The sequence below is a fragment of the Siphateles boraxobius genome, unplaced genomic scaffold (assembly GCF_051911475.1).
Source record: "Siphateles boraxobius isolate OS27281-9 unplaced genomic scaffold, OSU_SipBor_1 65, whole genome shotgun sequence".
Taxonomy (NCBI): domain Eukaryota; kingdom Metazoa; phylum Chordata; class Actinopteri; order Cypriniformes; family Leuciscidae; genus Siphateles; species Siphateles boraxobius.
Genome location: NW_027509192.1, coordinates 12,531,387 through 12,554,036, shown reverse-complemented (window position 1 = coordinate 12,554,036; position 22,650 = coordinate 12,531,387). Strand labels below are relative to the sequence as shown.

The 22,650-nt window shown below is 41.6% G+C and overlaps 1 protein-coding gene across 1 annotated transcript; it reads right to left on the bottom strand.

Moving 5' to 3' along the window:
- Window positions 1-11,159: 11,159 nt before the first annotated feature.
- On the bottom strand, window positions 11,160-20,856 carry ciartb (circadian associated repressor of transcription b). Its single transcript, XM_077211067.1, has 6 exons — window positions 20,470-20,856; window positions 17,232-17,715; window positions 16,640-16,715; window positions 15,368-15,446; window positions 13,720-13,855; window positions 11,160-12,857 (listed from the first exon to the last, which is right to left on the bottom strand). The coding sequence occupies exons 2-6, from the start codon at window positions 17,673-17,675 to the stop codon at window positions 12,444-12,446; spliced, it is 1,149 nt and encodes a 382-aa protein (XP_077067182.1). The 5' UTR covers window positions 17,676-17,715; window positions 20,470-20,856; the 3' UTR covers window positions 11,160-12,443.
- Between the last annotated feature and the right edge of the window lie 1,794 nt (window positions 20,857-22,650).

The window sequence follows — 22,650 nt, the reverse complement described above, 5'->3', positions numbered from 1 at the left end:
TTCAATATTCATTAAAGTTGGACAAGATGACCAAATCTATCTCTCTAGTAATTCTGTATCACAGTATATGTCATGATTTCGCTGGAATTTCAACGTAAAAAAACCAACAAGTGAAAGCAGTGAGTTTCACAGTCCTGCCAACTGATAGCCACCGAAATGTATTTACTGCGGTGTAAACAACACTATAGCAGTAAATCTTTACTAGCTTGCACATGGATAAACGATCATACTGCTTCTTTTTCATAATTTTTCTTTGATGTGGATTGATATATGAGCTTTGGGCTTGTCCTCCTGTGGCACGAAACCCAAAAGAGTCTTGACTTTAGTTCCTGTGGTCTTTCTGTAGTCAGAGTATCAATTTTGATGTTACTTTTGGCTCAGACTCGATGTTAAATGATGACTTCCACATATTCTTATGATTGAGTAGAGCTCTTCCCGTCTAGCCTGCTGAAATATAAAGGCAACTTTAGTTACGTAAATGGACGAGTAGAAAAAGCCAATGAGCCGCGCTGTTGTTAAAAACCTAAAAATCTATTTTAAGACCCTAAACAAATAAGGCACAAAAGACAAGTGGATTTGCCTCGTTTTGCTTTTGATTTCTCTGGAGTCCAGAGAATGTGCATATCTGTCACGGAGCGCTCAATTACGCCTCCCTCTGGTCTCATCCGCTCCACCTCCCCGGAATTTTAGAACTGCACTTCCCATCTCTCTCTCTGATCATTATCAATCTCCATCCCTGCCTGGTTTATCTGATCATCCTCTCGTCACCTGTTCATCATTATCTCCCCTTTATCTGGACTATCCCTTTCATTGTTAGTTTGCGAAGTCTTGTTTTGCCCCGCAGACATTACCAAGCGTCTCTCCCCGTCTCCCGTTATTATCTGTTCCTTAGATCTTTGCCTGGACCCAGGGACTCTGTGAACCTTTGCTGCCGGCCTTGACCCTTGCCTGTGTTTCGTCTCGAGTTCTGGATTGTCCCTTTATCTGAGCCTGTTTCAGTTCATGTCTGCTTTTCTCTGCTTTATTTCATGTGTGAATAAATTACTGCAAATGGATCTAAACGCCTCTGACTCACCACTACAGAAGACTTCGCCACCACCAGATCCCGCAGATTTTCTCCGCCTAGCCCAGGAGTTGTCTTCACAAGCATCAGAGTTGGCTGCACATCGCCAGCAGCTGGTTAAACTGACTAATCTCACGGAGGAACTGGTGAAATCGATGCACGCTCTCACCCCAGCGATCACGGCTGCTAATCAGGCTCCTGCACCCGCTGCACCTGCTGCTTCACAGCCAGTTTTGAGTACCTCTTCCAGCAATCCCAAAATGTCACTCCCCGAAAAATTCAATGGATCACCCATCCTTTGTAAGGGTTTTCTGATGCAGTGTGAGATTTATTTTAAACAGTCACGGGAGCACACCACCGACGACAGCCGTATCTTTTTTGTGTGTTCCCTCCTCACTGGAAAAGCGCTGGAATGGGCAACGGCGATGTGGTCAGGAGGTCAGCTTTCTACTATCTCTTATGATATGTTTGTTACTCACTTCAGAGAGGTGTTTGAACACCCGGCGGATGGAAAGGATCCGGGAGAACTTCTTCTTTCGTTACGCCAGGGAAGTTCCACAGCGGCTGATTACACCCTCACATTTCGGACGCTCGCAGCACAAACGGGCTGGGCAGAGGAACCTCTCAAGCTCTTATACCGAAAGGGTCTCATCTCGGAGCTTCAGGGAGAACTAGCCTGCCGCGATGATGGAAAGTAGTGATCGACCGATATTTTCCCCGATATTTAAGCATTTTCCCATAATCGGGTATCGGTTTTATAATATCGGATTCGCCGATAAACGGCGCCATCTTGTGGCCGTTTTGAGAATTCCGCGATTGCAGCCCGCGTCTGAGGAGATCAGTCAACAACAACTCTGTGCACAGGTAAAATATATGTTCGACTTGCTTTGCTTTAATTATTCAACTTTATTTAACATAACAGACATGCAGAAATGAGATTTGAGACATAAATGCCTGATATAGTTTATTTATGCAGCTTGGTTCTAACAAATTGAGACGAACTCATGGAGTCACGTAGCGTAATCCGTCATGTCCTGCCCCAATAAAGACGTAACTTTACATGAATTAAATAAAACCGACATGAATGAGTGCATGTTGAAAATAAAAGCGCTGAATTTAATTCTCAATCTGTTGTATTTGCTCACCATTAGTCTCGAAAAAAAAGTTTGTTCATATTGCTGAGCACTCACTGGGTTGATGATCAGGAATGCTCGAGCACGGCCACTGAAGGAAACTTTTGACAAGATTATCTTGTTTAAACACCCTAGATTATATGATCATTTACTACATAGCAATTATTTCGCTAATAAACATCTAAATATACCGCTTTGTGGAAATTAATTATTTTTTATTTGCACGCTCGTTCGCGGTTGAGTTATAAGTTATAGTTCTGTGTAAATGCAAAGATAAACGGCATTTTGTCAGAAAGGATTTCATGATATAGACTGACAAAACTATTATTAATAATTAATAACATACTATTTGGAAAATGCAATTATGTATATGCTGTTTTGTTTGTTACTTTCCTGACAATGTTGTATTCCAGCTAATATTATTCATTGAATTAATATTACCCAGTGAATTATTCCTCACTCTTAGTTTAAACCTATTTAACGGCACATAAACCTTCTAAAACTTTAAAATGAATTACATTTCTGCAAAGGTGATATGACTCCCGTCAATTATTTTCTCCATATGAAAACATTAGACTTTTAACATTTATTTTGCCTATTGTTAACATTGTTGCTGCTGATGCTTATAAATTATATGTATAATTTAGATATAAATTATATAATGTAATAATATAAATGTTTTTATTGTAATTTGATTTATTTACCATTTATGAAAACAAATGAAGCAGGCTTACAGGGCAGAATGCTGAAAGACTCTGTTTTCTACACTACAACTAGTTCTGCTTAACTGGGAGTTTTAAGTTACACTATAAAATAGCTATGCAAAAATAAAATTCGGGTAATTTAGATTCCTAAAGTTTTTTTTGTTTTGCATGCAAGGAGGGAATGATTGTTATAAATAAAATGGTTTGTTCAGTTAATTTGTTTTGTAATAATTGTGTCAAAAACAGAAGTATAACAGTAAATAAACATCGGTTCTGCATATCGGTTATCGGGCGCATAAACATGCAAATAATTGGTATCGGTATCGGTTATAAAAAATCAAAATCGGTCGATCACTAATGGAAAGACTTTAAATCAGATCATGGATCTCGCCATTCGTCTCGACCATCTCATCCGGGCTCGTCGCTCATCGAACAAAACTAACTTCTTCTTTAATCCCTCTGTCAGCACAGAACCCGAGCCTATGCAGATCGGCGTCACACATATCTCTACGGCCGAACGGGAGAGGAGAAAGCGGAATAATCTATGCATGTATTGCGCTCAACCTGGTCATCTGCGAGCTTCCTGTCCAACGAGACCCCCTGGGAGACCCACATCCACAGATTCTATTTCGGTGAGTCCTCATGTTTCTTCTCTAAATTCACTCATGTTAGAGATTTCCCTATCTTCAGATGGAAGGAGTGTTAAAACTACAGCTTTGATTGACTCAGGAGCAGCAGGGAACTTTGTTGATCTTGCTTTTGCCAAAAGTCATCGTCTTTCTCTCGTCTCTTGTGACCCTCATATGGCAGTGGCCGCGCTGGATGGGCGCCCCCTGGGGACAGGGAGAGTGCAGTACATCACACAACCCCTCACGCTTAACATCGGTTCACAGCACACAGAAACTATACAACTTTTTTCCATTAACTCGCCTCTTCATCCTGTAATCCTAGGATTTCCCTGGTTGGAGAATCACAATCCACAGATTGCCTGGTCCGAGAGGAGGATTTCCCAGTGGTCTCCTCTTTGTCAGAAGAACTGCGTGCCCGCTGTCCAAGGTCCTGAAGCATGCCTCGTAACATCGGAGGAGGTGAATCTTCAAGATTTACCGGCAGTTTATCATGATTTAAGCCTGGCATTCAGCGAGAGAGAAGCTGATCAATTACCCCCAGATCGAGCGGGCGACTGTGCCATTGAATTTCTCCCTGGGGCAGTTCCAACTCGCGGGAGAGTTTACCCGTTATCTCAGCCTGAGACGGAGTCTATGAAAACTTACATCGACGAGCAACTGTCTAAGGGCTTTATTACTACCTCTACATCCCCTGCTTCAGCTGGATTCTTTTTCGTGAAGAAGAAGGATGGTGGTCTCCGGCCTTGTATTGACTTTCGTGGTCTTAATGAAGTGACGGTTAAATATCGATACCCGCTGCCTTTAGTTCCTGCGGCCTTGGAGATGCTTCGCACAGCCCGGTACTTCACCAAGCTGGACCTACGAAATGCGTATAATCTTATTCGCATACGCAAGGGTGACGAGTGGAAGACAGCGTTCTCTACGACTTCCGGTCACTATAAATATCGGGTTATGCCGTTCGGACTTTCCAATAGTCCCTCCGTGTTTCAGGCTTTCGTCAACGAAATCTTCCGAGACATGCTTAACCGAAACGTCATAGTCTACATAGATGACATCCTGATCTATTCTGAGACCCTCGAAGCGCACATTAGGGATGTGCGAGCCATCCTGAAACGCCTAATCGAAAATCAACTATATGCAAAAATCCAGAAATGTGAGTTTCATCAGACCCGAATCTCCTTCCTGGGCTACATTATCAGCGCCGAAGGGGTCTTTATGGATAACAGCAAGGTCCAGGCTGTGGTCAATTGGCCTCAACCCTCGTCTGTGAAGGAGTTGCAACGCTTTCTGGGGTTTTCCAATTTTTATCGCAGATTTATACGAAACTTCAGCATTATCGTGGCTCCTCTCACGTCCCTTCTCCAGGGAGGGGGGAGGAGGTTCAGATAGTCCCCCGAGTGCACTTCGGCATTTGAACGGCTGAAAGAGAAATTCACCACAGCTCCCATTCTTCATCACCCTAATCCAGAGAGGGAGTTTATCGTCGAGGTGGATGCCTCGAACACAGGAGTGGGTGCGATTCTTTCACAACGCCATGGTAACCCGGCCAAAATGTTCCCCTGTGCGTTTCATTCTCGCAAGCTCAATTCAGCAGAGCGTAATTATGATGTGGGCGATCGTGAACTCCTGGCCATGAAGGCAGCTTTTGAAGAGTGGAGGCACTGGTTGGAGGGCGCACGTCAGCCTTTTACTGTCCTCACGGACCACAGAAATCTGGAGTACATCAGATCCGCCAAGCGTTTGAATGCGCGTCAAGCACGCTGGTCTTTGTTCTTCTCCCGATTTAACATCAAGATCACTTACAGACCGGGGTCTAAGAATGGGAAGGCTGACGCTCTCTCTCGTCTGTTTGATAGTCCCAATGAACCCTCCAAACCAGAGTCTATTCTTCCCTCCACGCTGATTGTGGCACCCGTGCAATGGGATATAATAGCTGAAGTCACTGCTTCGCAGCAAGATCACGCTGCTCCGCCTGAATGCCCTGCAGATCGCCTCTATGTTCCTCTCGAGCTCCGCCATCGTGTCCTTCAATGGGTTCACTGCACACCCAGCGCTGGATATCCGGGCATTTCTGCTACCACTCAGCTCGTCTCCAACCGTTTCTGGTGGTCAACTTTGCAAACCGACTTCATCACTTTCATCCACCAATGTGTCATTTGCAATACCGTCAAATCCTCTCATCTCAAGCCTGCTGGTCTACTACAACCTCTACCTGTTCCTCAGCGCCCCTGGTCCCACATTGCCGTGGACTTCGTTACTGATCTGCCTCGGTCCCAGGGATTCACTACCATCCTTTCAGTAGTTGATCGTTTTTCCAAGTCATGCCGCTTTATTCCTATGGCTGGATTACCTACCGCCCTTCAGACAGCTGAGGCTCTCTTGAATCATGTGTTCCGACTCTTCGGACTTCCAGATGACATCGTTTCTGACCGCGGTCCCCAGTTTTCATCTAGAGTCTGGAAGGAGCTCTGCACTAAGCTAAACATCAACGTAAGCCTCACATCTGGATATCATCCTCAGGCCAACGGTCAGGTGGAACGACTTAACCAGGATCTCATTCGTTTTCTGCGCACCTATTGCCACCAGAATCAACACGACTGGAGTCGCTTTTTGGTCTGGGCTGAGTACGCCCAGAATTCTCTGTTGAAACCAGCTACAGGACTAACCCCATTTCAATGTGTTCTAGGCTTTCAACCTCCGCTTTTCCCGTGGGCTGGAGAGCCTTCTGATCTCCCTGCAGTGGACGCGTGGCTTCGGCGCAGCGAGGCTACCTGGGACTCCGCCCACATCCACTTGCGGCGCGCTATCCGCCACTATCAGCAGCACGCTGATCGTAGAAGGCGCAGGGGACCGCAATACAGGCCTGGCCAGTGGGTGTGGCTCTCTACCAGGGATTTCCGTCTTAAACTTCCCTGCAAGAAACTTTCTCCTCGGTTCATCGGCCCATTCAAGATTCTCCGCCAGATCACTCCAGTCTCGTTTCGTTTGGCATTACCCGCTCATTACCGCATCTCACCCACATTCCATGTGTCTCTTTTCAGACCCGCTATTACCTCTCAGGAGAGAGGTGGTCCAGGAGGAGATAGCTCCAGTGCAGGCTCCTCCCATTGAGGTCGGCGGCGCAGAGGCGTACCGGGTGCGAGTGGTCCTGGATTCCAGACGCCGCGGCGGGGCACTACAGTATCTCATTGACTGGGAGGGATACGGTCCTGAGGAACGCTCCTGGGTTAGGTCTCAGGATATTCTAGACCCCTCGTTACTCTCCACTTTCCATCGAAACCACCCAGATCGACCCGCACCAAGACCCCGTGGAAGACCCCGTCGTCGGTCAGGCCCTCGCTTCCGGAGCCGCTCGCAGGGGGGGGGCTCTGTCACGGAGCGCTCAATTACGCCTCCCTCTGGTCTCATCCGCTCCACCTCCCCGGAATTTTAGAACTGCACTTCCCATCTCTCTCTCTGATCATTATCAATCTCCATCCCTGCCTGGTTTATCTGATCATCCTCTCGTCACCTGTTCATCATTATCTCCCCTTTATCTGGACTATCCCTTTCATTGTTAGTTTGCGAAGTCTTGTTTTGCCCCGCAGACATTACCAAGCGTCTCTCCCCATCTCCCGTTATTATCTGTTCCTTAGATCTTTGCCTGGACCCAGGGACTCTGTGAACCTTTGCTGCCGGCCTTGACCCTTGCCTGTGTTTCGTCTCGAGTTCTGGATTGTCCCTTTATCTGAGCCTGTTTCAGTTCATGTCTGCTTTTCTCTGCTTTATTTCATGTGTGAATAAATTACTGCAAATGGATCTAAACGCCTCTGACTCACCACTACAATATCTTGATTTGTATCATAAAGCCTGTTCACAACAAGAATGATAACTAAAAAGATAACTAAAACTTTATTAGCGTCCACACTAACACAAGATAAAATTCTGTTTATTACAAGCGCACACTGCAGAGTGGATTCTGAATGACTGTTAATGTTTTTATGGTTCACCGCTCCGAAAGTGAATCTGAGGATATCGTTTGTTGTTTTCATAAAATAAAAATTTACATTATATCTGTTTTTTGGACTTTAAATGTGCCTTTACTGAAGTTCCATCTATTCATTGTTATTCCTATTGCAACATGAATATCAAATGAGCAATTACACTGACAGTCCTTGTGAGAATCCTGCCGTCTCTCAGTGTTAAGTGTGTTTGTCTTTCCTCCAATCATGAAGTCAACAATCAAAGGATTAGTTCACTTTTTAAATGAAAATTAGCCCATGATTTACTCACCCTCAAGCGATCCTAGGTGTATATGACTTTCTTCTTTCAGACGAATACAATCGTAGTTACATTAAAAAATATCCTGGCTCTTCCAAGCTTTATAATGGCAGTGGGATTGCAACCAACAGATTGAAGCTCAAAAACGTGCATCCATTTATCATAAACAAACTCCAAATGGCTTCTTTGGGTTAATAAAGGCCTTCTCAAGCAAAACGATGAGTTTGTGTAAGGAAAATATTAATATTTAACACGTTACAAAGTAAAATTCTAGCTTCCAGCCAAACGAACATAGACAGTCTACTTGCCTCTAATGTGCAACTTATGAAATTTACGTCAGAAGAAGTAGCGTAGTGCGTCATGGCGTAGTGTAAATATCAGCAGTACGTCGCATTACTCGCATAAGTGGCGCTTTACACTCAAGTGGAATCCGTATGTTCGTTTGGCCGGAAGGTAGTTATTTTACTTTATAAAGTTTTAAATATTAATATTTTTCTTACACAAACTCATCGTTTAGCTTCAGAAGGTCTTTATTAACCCACAGGAGCCGTTTGGAGTTTGTTTACGATGGATGGATGCACGTTTTTGAGCTGCAATCTGTTGGTTGCAATCCCACTGCCATTGTAAAACTGGAAAGAGCCAGGATATGTTTTAATATAACTTTCATTGTATTTGTCTGAAAGAAGAAAGTCATACACATAGGATGGCTTGAGGGTGAGTAAATCATGGGCTAATTTTCTTTGAAAGTGAACTACCATGCTCGGTTTGTGCACACCTCTGAACTGAATATCATTTGAGCATGTCAAGTTTCCCCTTTTTTACTTAGTTTAGACAAAATGTGGATGGAAATGGCTAAAGAGAATGAGACCACATCCCGCACATGAATGAAAATTAATTAATTTGGGCTGCACCAGACCTCCTCACCTCCCACTGGGCTCGACAGTTTGTGACCACTGAGCCTAACAGGCACACAGTAGTGGCCTTTTACAGTTTTGATCCATTGTAATTGCCAAGACCTTAGCTTTTTTTAGTTAGTATTTTATACCAGTCCACCAAAATCTCCTAGGAGTGCAAATGGTAAGCCCCCAAGAACTGGGGGAGTGTGCCCTTTTAATTAATTTCAGTGTTTCATTAAAATCCTTGAAATTAAACTTACTCTTGTGGAGCAAAGTTTTTTCGCACTCAGCATGCACAAAACACCCCATAAAGCTTGCGAAACAATATTTTTCCTCCGATTTTTGCCTGTTCACACTGACACCTATTGATACAGCAAAACTGGATTTGAACCCAGGTTCCATTGCTGAACAAACATCGTACCACTAGATTAGCACATTTTGCACTTATATGAAGAACTACAAAGTAAAATAACATTTTCTCCTTTTCTTGTCACATATCAACTAAAGAGCCATGTGACTCAGGACTTATTTCCTTAAAAGAAATACCCATTAGGTATTGAAATTCTGGTCCATACTGAGAGACATTAATTCTTTTGTCAGATAGTACACAACATTAACATATTATACTGTTTTATGTATTAAAAAAGTTCAAAGAAATCTAAAAATATAAATACTTTTAAGAGTGAATTAAGGAGTCACTATAATGTTAGTGAAAGCATGAAAGACTTTCACATATTTAATAACACGTAAGTGTTGTTAAATATTTGTGATATTAAACATCAACTTTCTTAACAGATTAACAACTCTAAATCATGTGAAATGTAAACATATTTAAAAGTAAGCAACCTATTAAATACCAGCCATTAAATATATAATATTGATGTCAGTAATATTAGCCAGTATATTGTGCATCCCTATTACTCATGTTTATACTTACATTTGACTTCGTTGCAAGTCACTGAAGATGAAATAAACAGCTTGTTCTGCCATTGACTAGCAACACACTCATTTAGTCTATATAAAAGGTAATATTAGTAGTTAATAATAGTAGCAGTTATAAGTAATCAGAATAGTGTCTCAAGGTCGAGTTTCAGTTAATGCCAAGAGGAAGTGACTTTTGTTGTGGTTATACAGATGTATCCTCATAAGATGCTATAAACGTATATTGCAGGATAAGAACAGTTAATAAGAACATACCATTTTCTGAGAAGTACATGTGTTATTAGTAGAACTGTTTGTTATATGGAAATAAATAATACCTCATCTTGCAGATTACTGAGAAATGTACCACTACATGACCGTAAGTGAAGTAACACTAATTTGCAGTTAGAATGTTTAGGGTTATGCTAGTTGGGTAACTTCCACTCAGACTTCTCAGTAAAAGGGAAGTGTAATTTGTTAATCTGCTCAGAGAACATTTGCACTTCTCTTTAGAAGTGTTCAGTGGACTTGAGGCCAGAATGGACCCTATTCCCAATACCTACAGTATAATGTGAAATGAGACTGCCATTGCTCAATACAACTGGTTGATTGGTTCAGACCATGATTTTCTGCACAGCAGGGAAATGGGAAAAAGGGGGATCGAGGAGGAGGACATCTGAATCACGGTCCAGAAAAACATTTGCTTTTCTATTCTCCAGAGGATGTGGGTTTTATTCTGCATTTCTACATTCCCCGTTCTCTCCTTCCCAGAAACTGTAGAGCAGTTAATCACCAGAGACCAATCCTGTAATATTCAATACTCTCTGACAGATAATAGATTCAGTTTTTAAAGTCAAGTTGTGACTTACAAAAGCCATATTTCGGATCTGCCTCATAGGCTAGCCTTTTTTCGGGAGGGTTGTTTTAAACTTTGGTGGCTTTGATATTTGAATAGATGTTTTTATATGACAATGCCAATGAGTATAGCAAACAAAAAGATCTGTGATCAACTGTCTCCTGCTGCAATATCAAAGCCATACTGCATATAACAATGCACACAAGGGCTGCCAAATTGGATGTTGTGTAATGTTGCTTGACAGAATCCTAGTGAATTTTTTTTAGACTCGCATAGCATTCAGTTTATTCATGCCATTGATGGACTAATGTAATGATATATAAATATTTACCACTGTACATATTTCAATACAACCATCAATGAAAAACTGAGCATTATGCAAGTATAACACATTTTTTATATATATATATATATAGATATAGATATATATAATAGTTAGACTTGTTAAAATATATATAGTTAGACTCGTTAGAATATTATATATATATATATATATATATATATATATATATATATATATATATATATATATATATATACTTTAAACAATTAATCTTCTCTCAAAATATTTTATAAACATACTTTCTGGATTATTTTAGCCACTCTGCTGTCTAGTTAGCAGCACTGTCCAGTGAAAAACCTTTAACGGTCAACAATTTGTGATCAGTTGGAACAAAATGCTTTAAGACAAATGGAATACAGCAAACAAATATAACCACATTTATTTCTGAAAGTATAAAATATTACACTATAAAGGCCACTTTGCAAGGGTAAATTAACAACTTTTCCAAATATGTACACAGTTAATACCTTTCCCTCTTAGATATTGTCCAGCTCTGTGGCAAACCGAAATGTCATTTTTCTCACATGACCACAGGAAGTAGTTGGCAAGAGTTTCAAATAATTTACTTGATAGCAGAAAATGAATGGCAGGAGTTTTGAAGGTTCCTGATTTTCTTTTTGTACATCCTTCAGAGGCGTCGGGTATTCTGGATGGTTCACGCTCTCCCTTCAAAACTAGTGAAGAGGCACAGTTTGACATCGAATTGACAGGCACTATATGCCCTTGAACTGGGAGGCTTTAAAACAAAACAAACAAAAAAGCGAAAATTTGCAGTTCACATTCTTTACAATGGCACCAGTCAAGCCTCCGGAGCTTTCTCTTGTTAAGTGTTAGTTCACCATTACAGGCAAGTTTCACTCGCTGTATTTACGCGCTTTATGAAGTGTCCTCGCTCTGAGTCTACTTGCGTGTACGTACGTTCTTACTGTATCCATACACTACCGGAGATGCGGTGTCAGAATGAGGTAGAACCGTTGTACCAAAAACATAGCTAGAACTTTAAACCTATGAAGTAACAGTCACATCAAATCAACTCTATAGAGTTGATTTAAAAAGCAAACTAAAGCAATAAATTCACATTCAACCACACCTATAATAGAGATCACTAACAGGCTGGAATATCTGAAGTGTTCCCAGAAAAAATTCCTCCCTCTTTTCCCTTCCCTTTCTGGAAAAAAAGGCTGCTTTGTTTTGTCAAGAGATTCGCTTTTTCACAGATACCAATATGCTGCCTCATCGGATGTTGTCGCCACAGGAGAATTTTCCCCTTTCTTTGTTTCAAGAAGAAAACCGCTCAAAAAGGTAAAGTATGAAGTTGAGCCAAGATCACAAAACTTACTACCCCCACCCCACCCCACCCAACACACACACACACACTGCTACAACGCAATCTGCAAACCAACAGAAAGGGAATAGACGGAGACGTACACGCACAAAATCACACTCCGTCACTTTTCAGTTTGTAACTGAAAGCGTCACTGTTTTGCTGGGCTACGCTGAACTCCCTCTGCTGCATTCTGTGCCTCTTCCCAAGGCTAGAATGGAGGCAGGGATTGTGCTGGAGTCAGGTGACTCCCGACCAGCTGGGGGCAGTCATGCTCAAGCTAGGCTCTGATCTCCCAGAGCCCTTTCACAGGACTAGGACCATCCACCAGCTGCCATGCCACCCAAGCCTACTGGGCTTTTCTGGGAAATGATACTCTCTGTGGATTTAAGAAGTCTCTCAAGGCATGGCGCGTTGATCTTGGCCGGTGGAGGTCGACTGGGAGCAGACTCTGTCTTACATAGACGGTCCGTGCTGGAGGACACAGAGTTGTCCTGTGTCGCGTCACTGTCCCTGTAAGCCGTTAGAACGTTCCGAACCGTCCCCTGAGCTTGTTCAGCCGTAAGGGAGCAGATGGGTGATGTGTGGAGCCATTTTAGGTTGGTTGCAGAGTAGGGCCCTGGGGGTGTGAGGTCGCTGACTCTCATTGCCTTGTTACCCATTGAAAGGGCACTTGTGGTGGCAGGGTTTGCAGTGCCAGTGAGCAGGGGAGATGTAGCTGGAGACAACTGTAAAGTATTGAAAGAGGGAGAATTACTTAAGATGTCAATGCAAACAGAAGCAAACCTTTCCTGAGGATCTCTTTGCAATTGGTTTGCTATGATATAAGAAAATACTTTCAATTACTAAATTTAAGAAAACTACTTTTAAATCTAGTGAAAAATCAAATGTAAAGAAATGCTCCAAAAATGTTGGTTTCATGTGGTTTTAAAAAGCATTTATCCCGATTTTACATTTAAAAAGGTCATATGGTGTAACCATCAAGAACTGATAATAAATTTCCTTATAAACTAAATTCATGTAACCTCACCGTATACATCTTAAATATTTTTTTAAAAGTTGAAATATACTTTACGGTCAAATTATTATTATTGTTTTTAGAAATAACCATTCATAAATATCATGGTTTTCTGGGAGTTGCACCTCATGGCATTTTACAATTATTCATGAATGAATATTTAAGAAACATATTTACAAATCATTGTTTGTATTAACTGCATTTTCACGTGTATTTTTGCATGAACAGATCAAGGAGAAGAAAAAAAAACACCATCAGGTCAGAAACTATTACAATAATAACTTGTGTAGGGATATGATATCAGCATGAGAAAAACCTTTTACCTTGCTGACTTCTATCTGTCCTCTGAAAGCTTTCCAAAATTACCTGTTCTTTTCCGTCATTGGTCTTAGTAAACATGAGATGTGCATTTTATACCTCTGTACTGTAAAAATAGATTTTAATCCCTTCTTGTCTGTCCTGTTCCTCTCTGGCCCAGTGATTATAGTATAATAGGCATTTCAGTCTCTCCTTTTCAATCAGCCTGGTGTCTTAACTTGCACATGTTCATGATAGCTCTCAGAGAGTTTTACCTTGGTTTTCTTAGATGGGGTCGTCTCCTCCATCAGCGCCGCAGTATTGGCTTGGTCCCTTCGTTGAGGTTTTATGTGAGGGAACCAGTTCTTCAACATTTCCTCCATTTTCAGAATGATGTTAACATATCTCTCTCTGCATGACACAGGAAGGACAATATTTGAGTCTGGTAAGTAACCCACATAAGCACTAAAAACAGTTTGAGACTGTGACTGACGTGACTAAAAATGAAAGTCTACTGTTCTGTAACCTTGTTTGGTGTCAGGCGAGTTGAAAGAACACTTAATTGCAAGTACACTGCATCATGCGTACATGTACACAGACACAAACGTGTTTCACAAAAAGAGAACAGATCCTGTGTTGATTCACATGTTTGTACACACACGTGGCATGGAGTGCAACCATTTCCCTCGCCTCTAAATATAGACTTAAGCCTGCAGCGGGGCACTGACGTCCACGTCACGGGGAACAGAAATAGTAGCGCTAAGGAGCAGTGATGCAGACACACGCACATGGTGCCCATTGACTCGCACCAGTCCCTGACAGATGGTTAATGGGGATTAGTGTAAATCACATGACAAAGTATCTGCTATGGCCCCATTCTCAGTATTTCAAATTTAAATGGTTACTGTCGTAAAACTTTAATATTCCCTATTCTGAAGCACCTTTGCGTAAGGGGACTTGCCAGCTGGCATGACGGAATGGGTGAATGATAGCATGGGTCAGGTGGTGGGGACGCAGCCACGCCCCCACTTGTGTCAGCTTGGTTATGGCTTGGCTCAGTGCTACGTTCAGATGGCCTAAATTAGTACCCCACCCAAAACCACATCATCTATGTTTTTAGTGGCTGAATAATCACTTTAGGCGTATTTTTTGCCAGGTGTGTTTTCATGCCACACAGTTTGCAACACTGCTGGACATGGCCCAAAGTACACCAATGATCTAGATGTTCTAGACTCTGCTCTCACACGTGAATATTGGACTTTGTGAAGCAGCACAATGCAATACAATGAGAGCAGATCTGGGCTGGGTGCCAGGTGCTGTTAAGAGAAAAAGTAAATGACGCACCTAAGCCCAGCCTGACCCATTATGAGGTCATTCAATGCAACAGAAGCACTGACTCCCCCCAAAGACAGCATCACAGACTTTACACCATCTAGCCAGAGAAGGGCTAATCAATCGGATGACAGGCTACTCCCTCAAGGAGCTGGGACATTGTTAACGACCCGTGTTTGATTTCTATTCTTGTCCAGCCATTTTTAGATTTGTGATGGCAGGTCCAGACTGGCCTAGCAGCCCCCTCCCGCTGCTGTGGACCAAGCATCATGCTGCGAAGCCATGTGTTTTCACATCTCCTTGTCTCGTTCACTTATACCCTCAGAGCACAGACATTCACAAGACTTCCAGACAGAGCAGAGGGGGTAGAAGTCATTCGCAAATGACATGAGATAATTTAATCTTGACTTACTGCTAATGTGCGTTAACACACAAACACTAAAACAATGTTGCAAGTAGTGGATTGAGGTAGATTAAATAAATGGACACAACATCTCTCAGATCGATCTGCGAAGGAGTGCTGTGCGAACTAAAGCCCTCCCACCCTCAATCGGCCCGTGAGTGAAGTAAAAGAAACAGTAAGGAACTCACCCCATGTAGGGATTCTGCAGGACCCCCATTATCCTCTGGATGCGGTCCATGGCCACACTTTCTTGGAAACTGCTGAGGCCTGTGAAAGAAGAAGATACAGTTTAAACCTTTTCTTTTATGAGCAGTGCCAGCTTATTGTATCTGACAGGCTGTGCTACGTCTGCGAGGCAGATGGGTTCTTGTGAAACACGTGGGACGACAGACTTGCTGTCTCTGTGGCCAGGAAGTCTAGTGTCACCCAGAGCCCTTGCATTGACAGCAGTCCCAGTCTCATGAGCAGGTCCGCCTGGTGTGCAACCTGTTTTATAGTACATGTGGGGCTCTAGCCAATAAAACTTTTCTTTAAGTACCCAGTTACGCTAATACCATCTGTTGGCGTTTTACAGTAAGGTCAAGCTTGAGCAAGTTTTCTGTGTTCCAACCAGCCGTGACGCAACATGATTCCAGTAACAAGTAATTTTTTGTCCGCACTGAAAGCGAAAATGCTTTGCGATGTAACAGTTAGTCAACCAGAATATTGTGTGGGCGGTTCTCTGTTTGCATGCATAAACCGAAGAACGGTAATGCCACACTTTTCCATATGGCATCAATTTCACGGTTCTACATTCTATAACTTGAGGGTACCTTGAGATGTTTCGTACCTTCCACAGCTAGTTATCCTTTTCCAATGTTTGATGTTTAATATGAGGAATGTGATTTTAATCCAGTGTGGGCGGGACTACATAAATGGGAACCAAGTGACCTAAACAGCTTTTAAATCACGCTTTTGTCACCTTGTTAGGACACAGTGTGACCGTGCAGATACATTACAGAAGTCATTACTTGTATCAACAGTTACAATAGCCACATTAAAAAAACAGTTAAATGTGTACAATATTACATCCAACTACGCAAGGACACAAAGGAAACAGCTAACCCAAACCCTTGAGCTTATCTCTATTGTGTTTTCGATATTTCATTCGAGGTCCTGGGGTATTTTTGGAGCAGTGCGGTTTGCACTGCTTTAGACATGCGTCTTTCAACCATACAGGTTTTATTATGACTAAGCGAGGCAGCATGTGCCACCAGGAAATTACTGTGGTTGATTTAGGTGCCTCATTTTGTGTAGTTTCATGACATCTCTGTCCCAAATCTCATGGTTCGAGAAGCGTGTCATCACTTGCTGCCTCTAGTTTGGCAGTTCTCCTTGTATACTGATTTTTATTTTTAGTCAAGTTCTTGAATAAAGGCTGATGCTTTAAGACTAATAAGAATGAATAAAGCATTACTTACGTTCTCTGTATCTGCCTGAGCGGAGGCCATTAAGGATTGAGGACAGTGGGTGAATGTAACACTGCAGCTCCAAGCACTGCAAAACAAAGGGCATTATTCAGTATTTCATTCGTTTGTCAGATATTATTTATTGTTTAGCATTTCTCTAATAATTTCTATATATTATTGCTGTTTTCATTTCAGGGTGTTGACAGTACACTTTGCCAATTACCATAAACAAACAACATCAAGTTAGGACATTCCTTTGTACAGCTCATAATGTCCTAACAACAATGACACTGATTCAAAAAGTGACTCATCTACTCTATCACACATTTATGTGAATGTTATGGAACGAGTTATCACTGCATTTGTACAAGGTAGAGGAAAACACTGCGTTTTTTCATTCAGTGGCCTCGTGTGACTCATTCACTTTTCACCTAGAAAGAACACGTGGAGGAGGGGTCTTCCTGGAAGTGGTTTTGCTTCGAGTATTTTTTTTTTATTAATTCTGCTCGGGTGGAGATAGATCATGTAGGAGATAAGGGTACCTTTCAGAACACCATGTCCCTTCCCTAGCATGCCGGCAAGTCAAAAAAGTGGTATGTCTCACCTTGCATGCAAACAGCCTGTCTTTCTCCATATGTTCAGGTGTGAGCTGCCTCTCCCTTTGCTCAGGCACCATGGAGCTCCGTATTCTCTTCAGCGCCTGCTTCTTTTTGCCTATAGGGCTCTCCGGGCATCGGCTGTAATTGGTCCGATCCCCTTGTCCCAGGAGAGAATGGCTGCCATCCTCGCTGTAGTCAGAGCTATTGCAGCTAGAAGGAGAACTTCCCAGAGAACTCATGTTCTCTTTGTCCATTACCTCCCCTTTATCTCCATTCCTCTTTGAGAGCGACTGGCAAGTTTGGACCCCCTGGACGACCCCCGAGGTGGGGGATTTTGCCAAGGTGGTTTGTCCCTGCACTTTGGTACAGTCTGATTCTAACTCGCTATCGTTGTCCTCATCGTCACTGGCCAGCCAGTCAATGGAATAGTCCGAATCTGTAGCTGACATCTTAGGAAGCAGGGTCTAACCAGCATGGACCATCACTGACCTGCAAGGGAAACGGAGTACTTTAATCTCCAATTTCAATACGCGTTAATAATGAACATTATTACACAATACAACATAAGTTGGCATTAAATTGTGTAATAGAAAAGGAATGTTTTCTCTTTCACTGTATTGCTTTGGCAGGTATATAAAATCAAAAAATTCCACCTTCATTTGCTGCCCTATTTGCAAGATTAATAGTCTAGCAGATACCAGTGGTCCAAAATGAGAGCTTAAGCAAGCATGCATCTACAATAAAATCATGTGGGATACTGAATTCATTCCAGCTCAGACCAGCGTGTTTTCCAGACAGACCACCTGAGTCTCACACACAGACTAAAGATAAACAGCGGCCATAAAAAAATGAAAAAAACGTACTGCTGTTTCACGAACAGTGCCGAGTACTAATGAAACTGATGTTTAGGGTTATTTCTTATGTTTTCAATGACACCACTGATTATTCTGTACATGAACAGTAACACTGATTCTTCTGTACATGAACAGTGCCAAAACAAACTCTAAAAGAATAATATACTATTACACATTTTTGTAAAAAACTAAATTAGCCTTATCCAAGCATAATAGTGTAGCAACAGGAGGAGACAGTCTTTATTTATTCAAATCTAAGATGTTTGAAATAAGATTTTATGCTGGTCATTTTTTGAGAACAATTTTGCGCCCTGTGAAGTTCTGTTTGTTTGTTCTGATTGCACCTAATTGAAAAACACTTCAAAATGAAGCAATACAGAACTAACAGCACATATTTAAAGCCATGTTTGTTTATTCAATAAGACCAGAACTCCGCAGCCATGGTGACCACCATTCGACAGAACAAAGGCCCTAGAAATAACCGTTCTTTCTGCAGAATTTCATTAATAAATTGCTCAAAATCATGAATTACTTGCACGTTCGATTTAGGCGCAAGCTGGTAGTGTATGCTGGTTACATTTATAAGTTAATTAGTTTGTGGGCATGCTTTTTAAAAGAGGGTGATTTAAATATAGTCTAGGAACACACAGCTGGGACCAGATCTGCGCCTTGAGCATTACCAGTAATTTTTCTGCTTGTAGCCTATTATCAATTCCATCACTCCTTGGTACTTCATAATAGACATGCCTTAAGAAATACACATAAAAGGCGTGTTGACAATGTTGATTAATGAGCCACGCCATGAATATTTGCTAAAAGCGTATGTTTAACAGAAGCTACTGCTGACCGACCACTCATCTTTTTATAGATGAGCCAAGGGCTTCTTATGAACTAACAGGGCATACATGATGCAAAAATATGTTATGCCTAAATAAATAAAAAACCCAGGAAACTGCACACACACTGCATTACACCGTCCTTAATTAAAACCAAAAATAGTTGTTTTTAATAGAAAAACAGAATCATTGTGCTTACATTAGGTTGAACAAATAAAGTCATTCATGTGACTTTATGGGATTTTTACAGTATAACATTAACTTTAGGTTATTACCAAAGTATAGTTTTTTTCAAAAAACATTTTAAAATGCACTCTAAATGTTAACTTTTACATAAATGAAAATACCTTATTATACAATAGAAGTACTTAAACTTTATCAAGCAAGTTCTCGTAGTCATTGTGCACGCACGAGGATTTTCAGATTGCCTAAGCACATTCACATCTCTTGGGCATTTAATCCTTCCATCAGCTGGTCGGTATCATTGCAAACAAATGGACTGCTGAGCCAGAGTTCTGCCCTGCCAATAAAGCCACATTATGTAATAGCTCTACCTCAAGCACGCGACTAATTGGCTTTATAACAGTTACAAAGCTCAGCCTTTCAAATGGATGTAACTGCTGACCAGCTTTTTCCTGTCAGTACTGGCTTCACCAAAAGTTGAATCAACAAAACGCCGCGTTTAGCACGTCTGCCGTTAGCGAACAAACTCCTCTTTCAAATCGTAAAACTGCCTACATCCGATACTTCACAAGTTTTGTCGACAGATGGGGACGGGGATGAAAAGGCCCTTTATTAGTTTGTAGTAACGTTATATAATTTGACAAAAGAAAGATACTCATTAAAAGGATTATTTTCAGTGTTTACGTCTGGCTACCAGTGTAAAGACAAAGCGGGCACGTGACAATTATTTAATAGCGGCATTTAGCGCAAAGGCAAATGTAGGAAGTAATGTAACAGAGACGAATATCTTATACGCCTGCACGTAATATCGGTTGCTATGAGCAACACGTATTTTAATTTTTAAAAAGGACTATGAAATAAAACAAAACACGTAGCTTACAGAATTAACGTTACCTGTGTGATAGGCGATCTGAGGGTGGGGCCCTGGTGATGACTAACACCTTAATAACGTTAACTTACACCCTTCCAAGACAAGACCACCGCAATTTTTGGCCTTTTCAAAACGTTATATATAGACTAACTTATATGCCTATAGGTTTAGCTATATATTAAAATGAATACTCTCGCAAAAACGGATAGGAAAAAAGCCACGAACTATTACAAGACACGATTGACCAAATCATGCTATCATAAGCTACATTTAATCAATGAATAGCCTACATCATTATTTAAATATTAAGAAAATAATTGCATGTGTATCATTTAATAGGCGGATGCCTCTGTTCACGCAGCGGCATCTTCTAACATTTCTTAGCAGCTACATACATAATAGCCCTATACCTCACTGTTATTCCTATTATGTGCAATTTTTAACCCCACAAAAACATATAATCGGAAGCAATCGCTGTTATTTAAAACGCAAATCCTACCTCTAGCCGGATGGGACGAATGGCCGCACTGTCCTTTGTTTCAGCGGTAAATCCAAAGACAACTGGAGCGCCCGATCGAGCCTCTGTTGAGAAGCGTACGTGGTTTCAGTGATGTAGACCTGCAGTTGTGTGGCCCCGTGTTACTTCTCCCAAGGCAACGTGTCTGAGAGGGCGGAACCTAAAACGCCGAGCGTTTCGATTTGTGCTTCCAGACCTGAATCTGACAAATAGAGATTGCGTTGGAAGCCAACTCCGGCTGATAGGGGAGACGAGCTTACATATTAAAATAATATGCAAATTAACAAAACACGTGGACACGCGGATCGGTTTCATTCCAACAGGCGGACAGAATGTCAACTGCTAGCGGTTTTTTTTTTTTGGTTGCTCACAGATACTAACTTTTTTTTATACTTCATTAGCTCGGTTGTGATGACGCCAGACATGCACCTCCCTCTCATATATTTGGGTTGAGTTGCTTTAAAGTCACCATGAAATCAAATTGGACAATTATTTTTAATGAACACTGCAGTAGCCTATATATGATTTATGTACATCGTTATTTATGTAATTATGTGCCCCCCTAAACTTCAATCAAAATAACTTCCTCGCCTTCTTGCAGTGACATCTATTCTTTTCTCTGATGATGTATTTAAGGGCGCGAGGGCGGGGCAACCTGTCACTCACATGAGATCAACCAATAGCAAACCACAACCATCTAATCAATTCCTGATGGACAAAATGAGGTCCCATCCTAAAAAAAATTCTTCTTTCACTCAGATGTACGTCACAGTAGGGAAGAAAATACTATTTCTTCAACCTCCAACTTTAAAATGTATTATGTTTGTTCATAGAGCAAGGGTGTTAATTATGGGGGAGTTTGGGAGGGTTTGACACTCCAAATAAAGTAAATGTAAATTGTAAAAGTACATATATTTTTCACGTTTAATTGTTGCAACAGGGGTTTCAAAGGTTTCATAAGACATATTACAAGTTAAAGTGCAAATTGTTCACCTGTCTACAAATAGATGCTATCAGATATCATGTTCACCACGACGACAGTATGTTGCATCTGTTTCAGGAGGTATGTATTATTATGTCTTTATGTATCCCTTTATTGTGTGTGTGTGTGTGTGTGTGTGTGTGTGTGTGTGTGTGTGTGTGTGTGTGTGTGTGTGTGTGTGTGTGTGTGTGTGTGTGTGTGTTTGTTGATGTTATATATGTTATACTTATTTTGTATATAATTAATTTAAATTTTAAAAATGGGAATTACAAACAAATCAAGTAATATATCATGACATATAACATTAATGAGTATTTGGGGGTAAAGTTGAACAATAACTTTCACAAAAAAACATATTGGTCCTTAAGGCTCCTTTTTATAGACATTGATAGTGTGGAAACAGTTGCATGCACCACGAGCCAGCGAGACATGTGTCTAAGAAGCGATTCAATGTGGGCATTGCTACTGTTGCTCTCTGTTTCACTGGATGCAGGAGCCCCGTAGCGGCGCTTATCCTTACCTGCCCCGACTGACTGCAATGTGCACAGCTGCTCGTATGTGGACCAAGTGGAATGAATGAATGAGGCTAAACGTGATAGGCCACGTTCTGTTTCGTGTCGGGTTGCCCACATGCTGCCTTTACGCTCGCACTGTTTTTACACAGCAGCCCGTGGAGTTTCCATGGTGAGGGGGGCAGGGTGGAAAAACACTCCACTGAATGTTGCGCCTTCAAAAGCCTCACATCAGGTGAAGTTGTGTAGATATATTCCGTCATACGTTATTCAGCGCAATTTTTCAAACAGCCCTAACAGGAGGAAAAGGGCATGCCAGGTGGTCTGTGTCCACTGGTATGTTCACGCTCATGCTGTGGTGGTTGTTCAAGTTGGTGGCTGTGACGGTGAGAGAGCAAATGAGGACTCGGAGACTCTCTCTGGGGGGTGGGATCTCTGGTTGGAGTCCAGACAAAGATTCAACGGCTGGAGCCAATGAGTCATAGTCATCCTCCCCGGAAAACGTGAACACATGTGAGAGAAAAAAACCCACCCATCTCCTGTCTCTCCTTTCGGCTTTGCACAATTGAAAGTCATAATTGATGTGAACTGAATGTTTCTTCCAAATCTCTGCCTCTCAGTTCATGTCAGTATTTGACAACCAGGAGAACATTAACAAAACATTGTGGG

What these genes read in the sequence shown, in the direction of transcription:
- ciartb (XM_077211067.1), bottom strand. Translation starts at nt 17,675, where the DNA reads ATGTCAGCTACAGATTCGGACTATTCCATTGACTGGCTGGCCAGTGAC. An exon ending in ACAGGCTGTTTGCATGCAAG is followed by an intron (nt 16,716 to 17,231) that starts GTGAGACATACC and finishes TTTGTTTTGCAG; the next exon opens with TGCTTGGAGCTGCAGTGTTA. An exon ending in CTGCAGAATCCCTACATGGG is followed by an intron (nt 13,856 to 15,367) that starts GTGAGTTCCTTA and finishes TGTGTCATGCAG; the next exon opens with AGAGAGATATGTTAACATCA.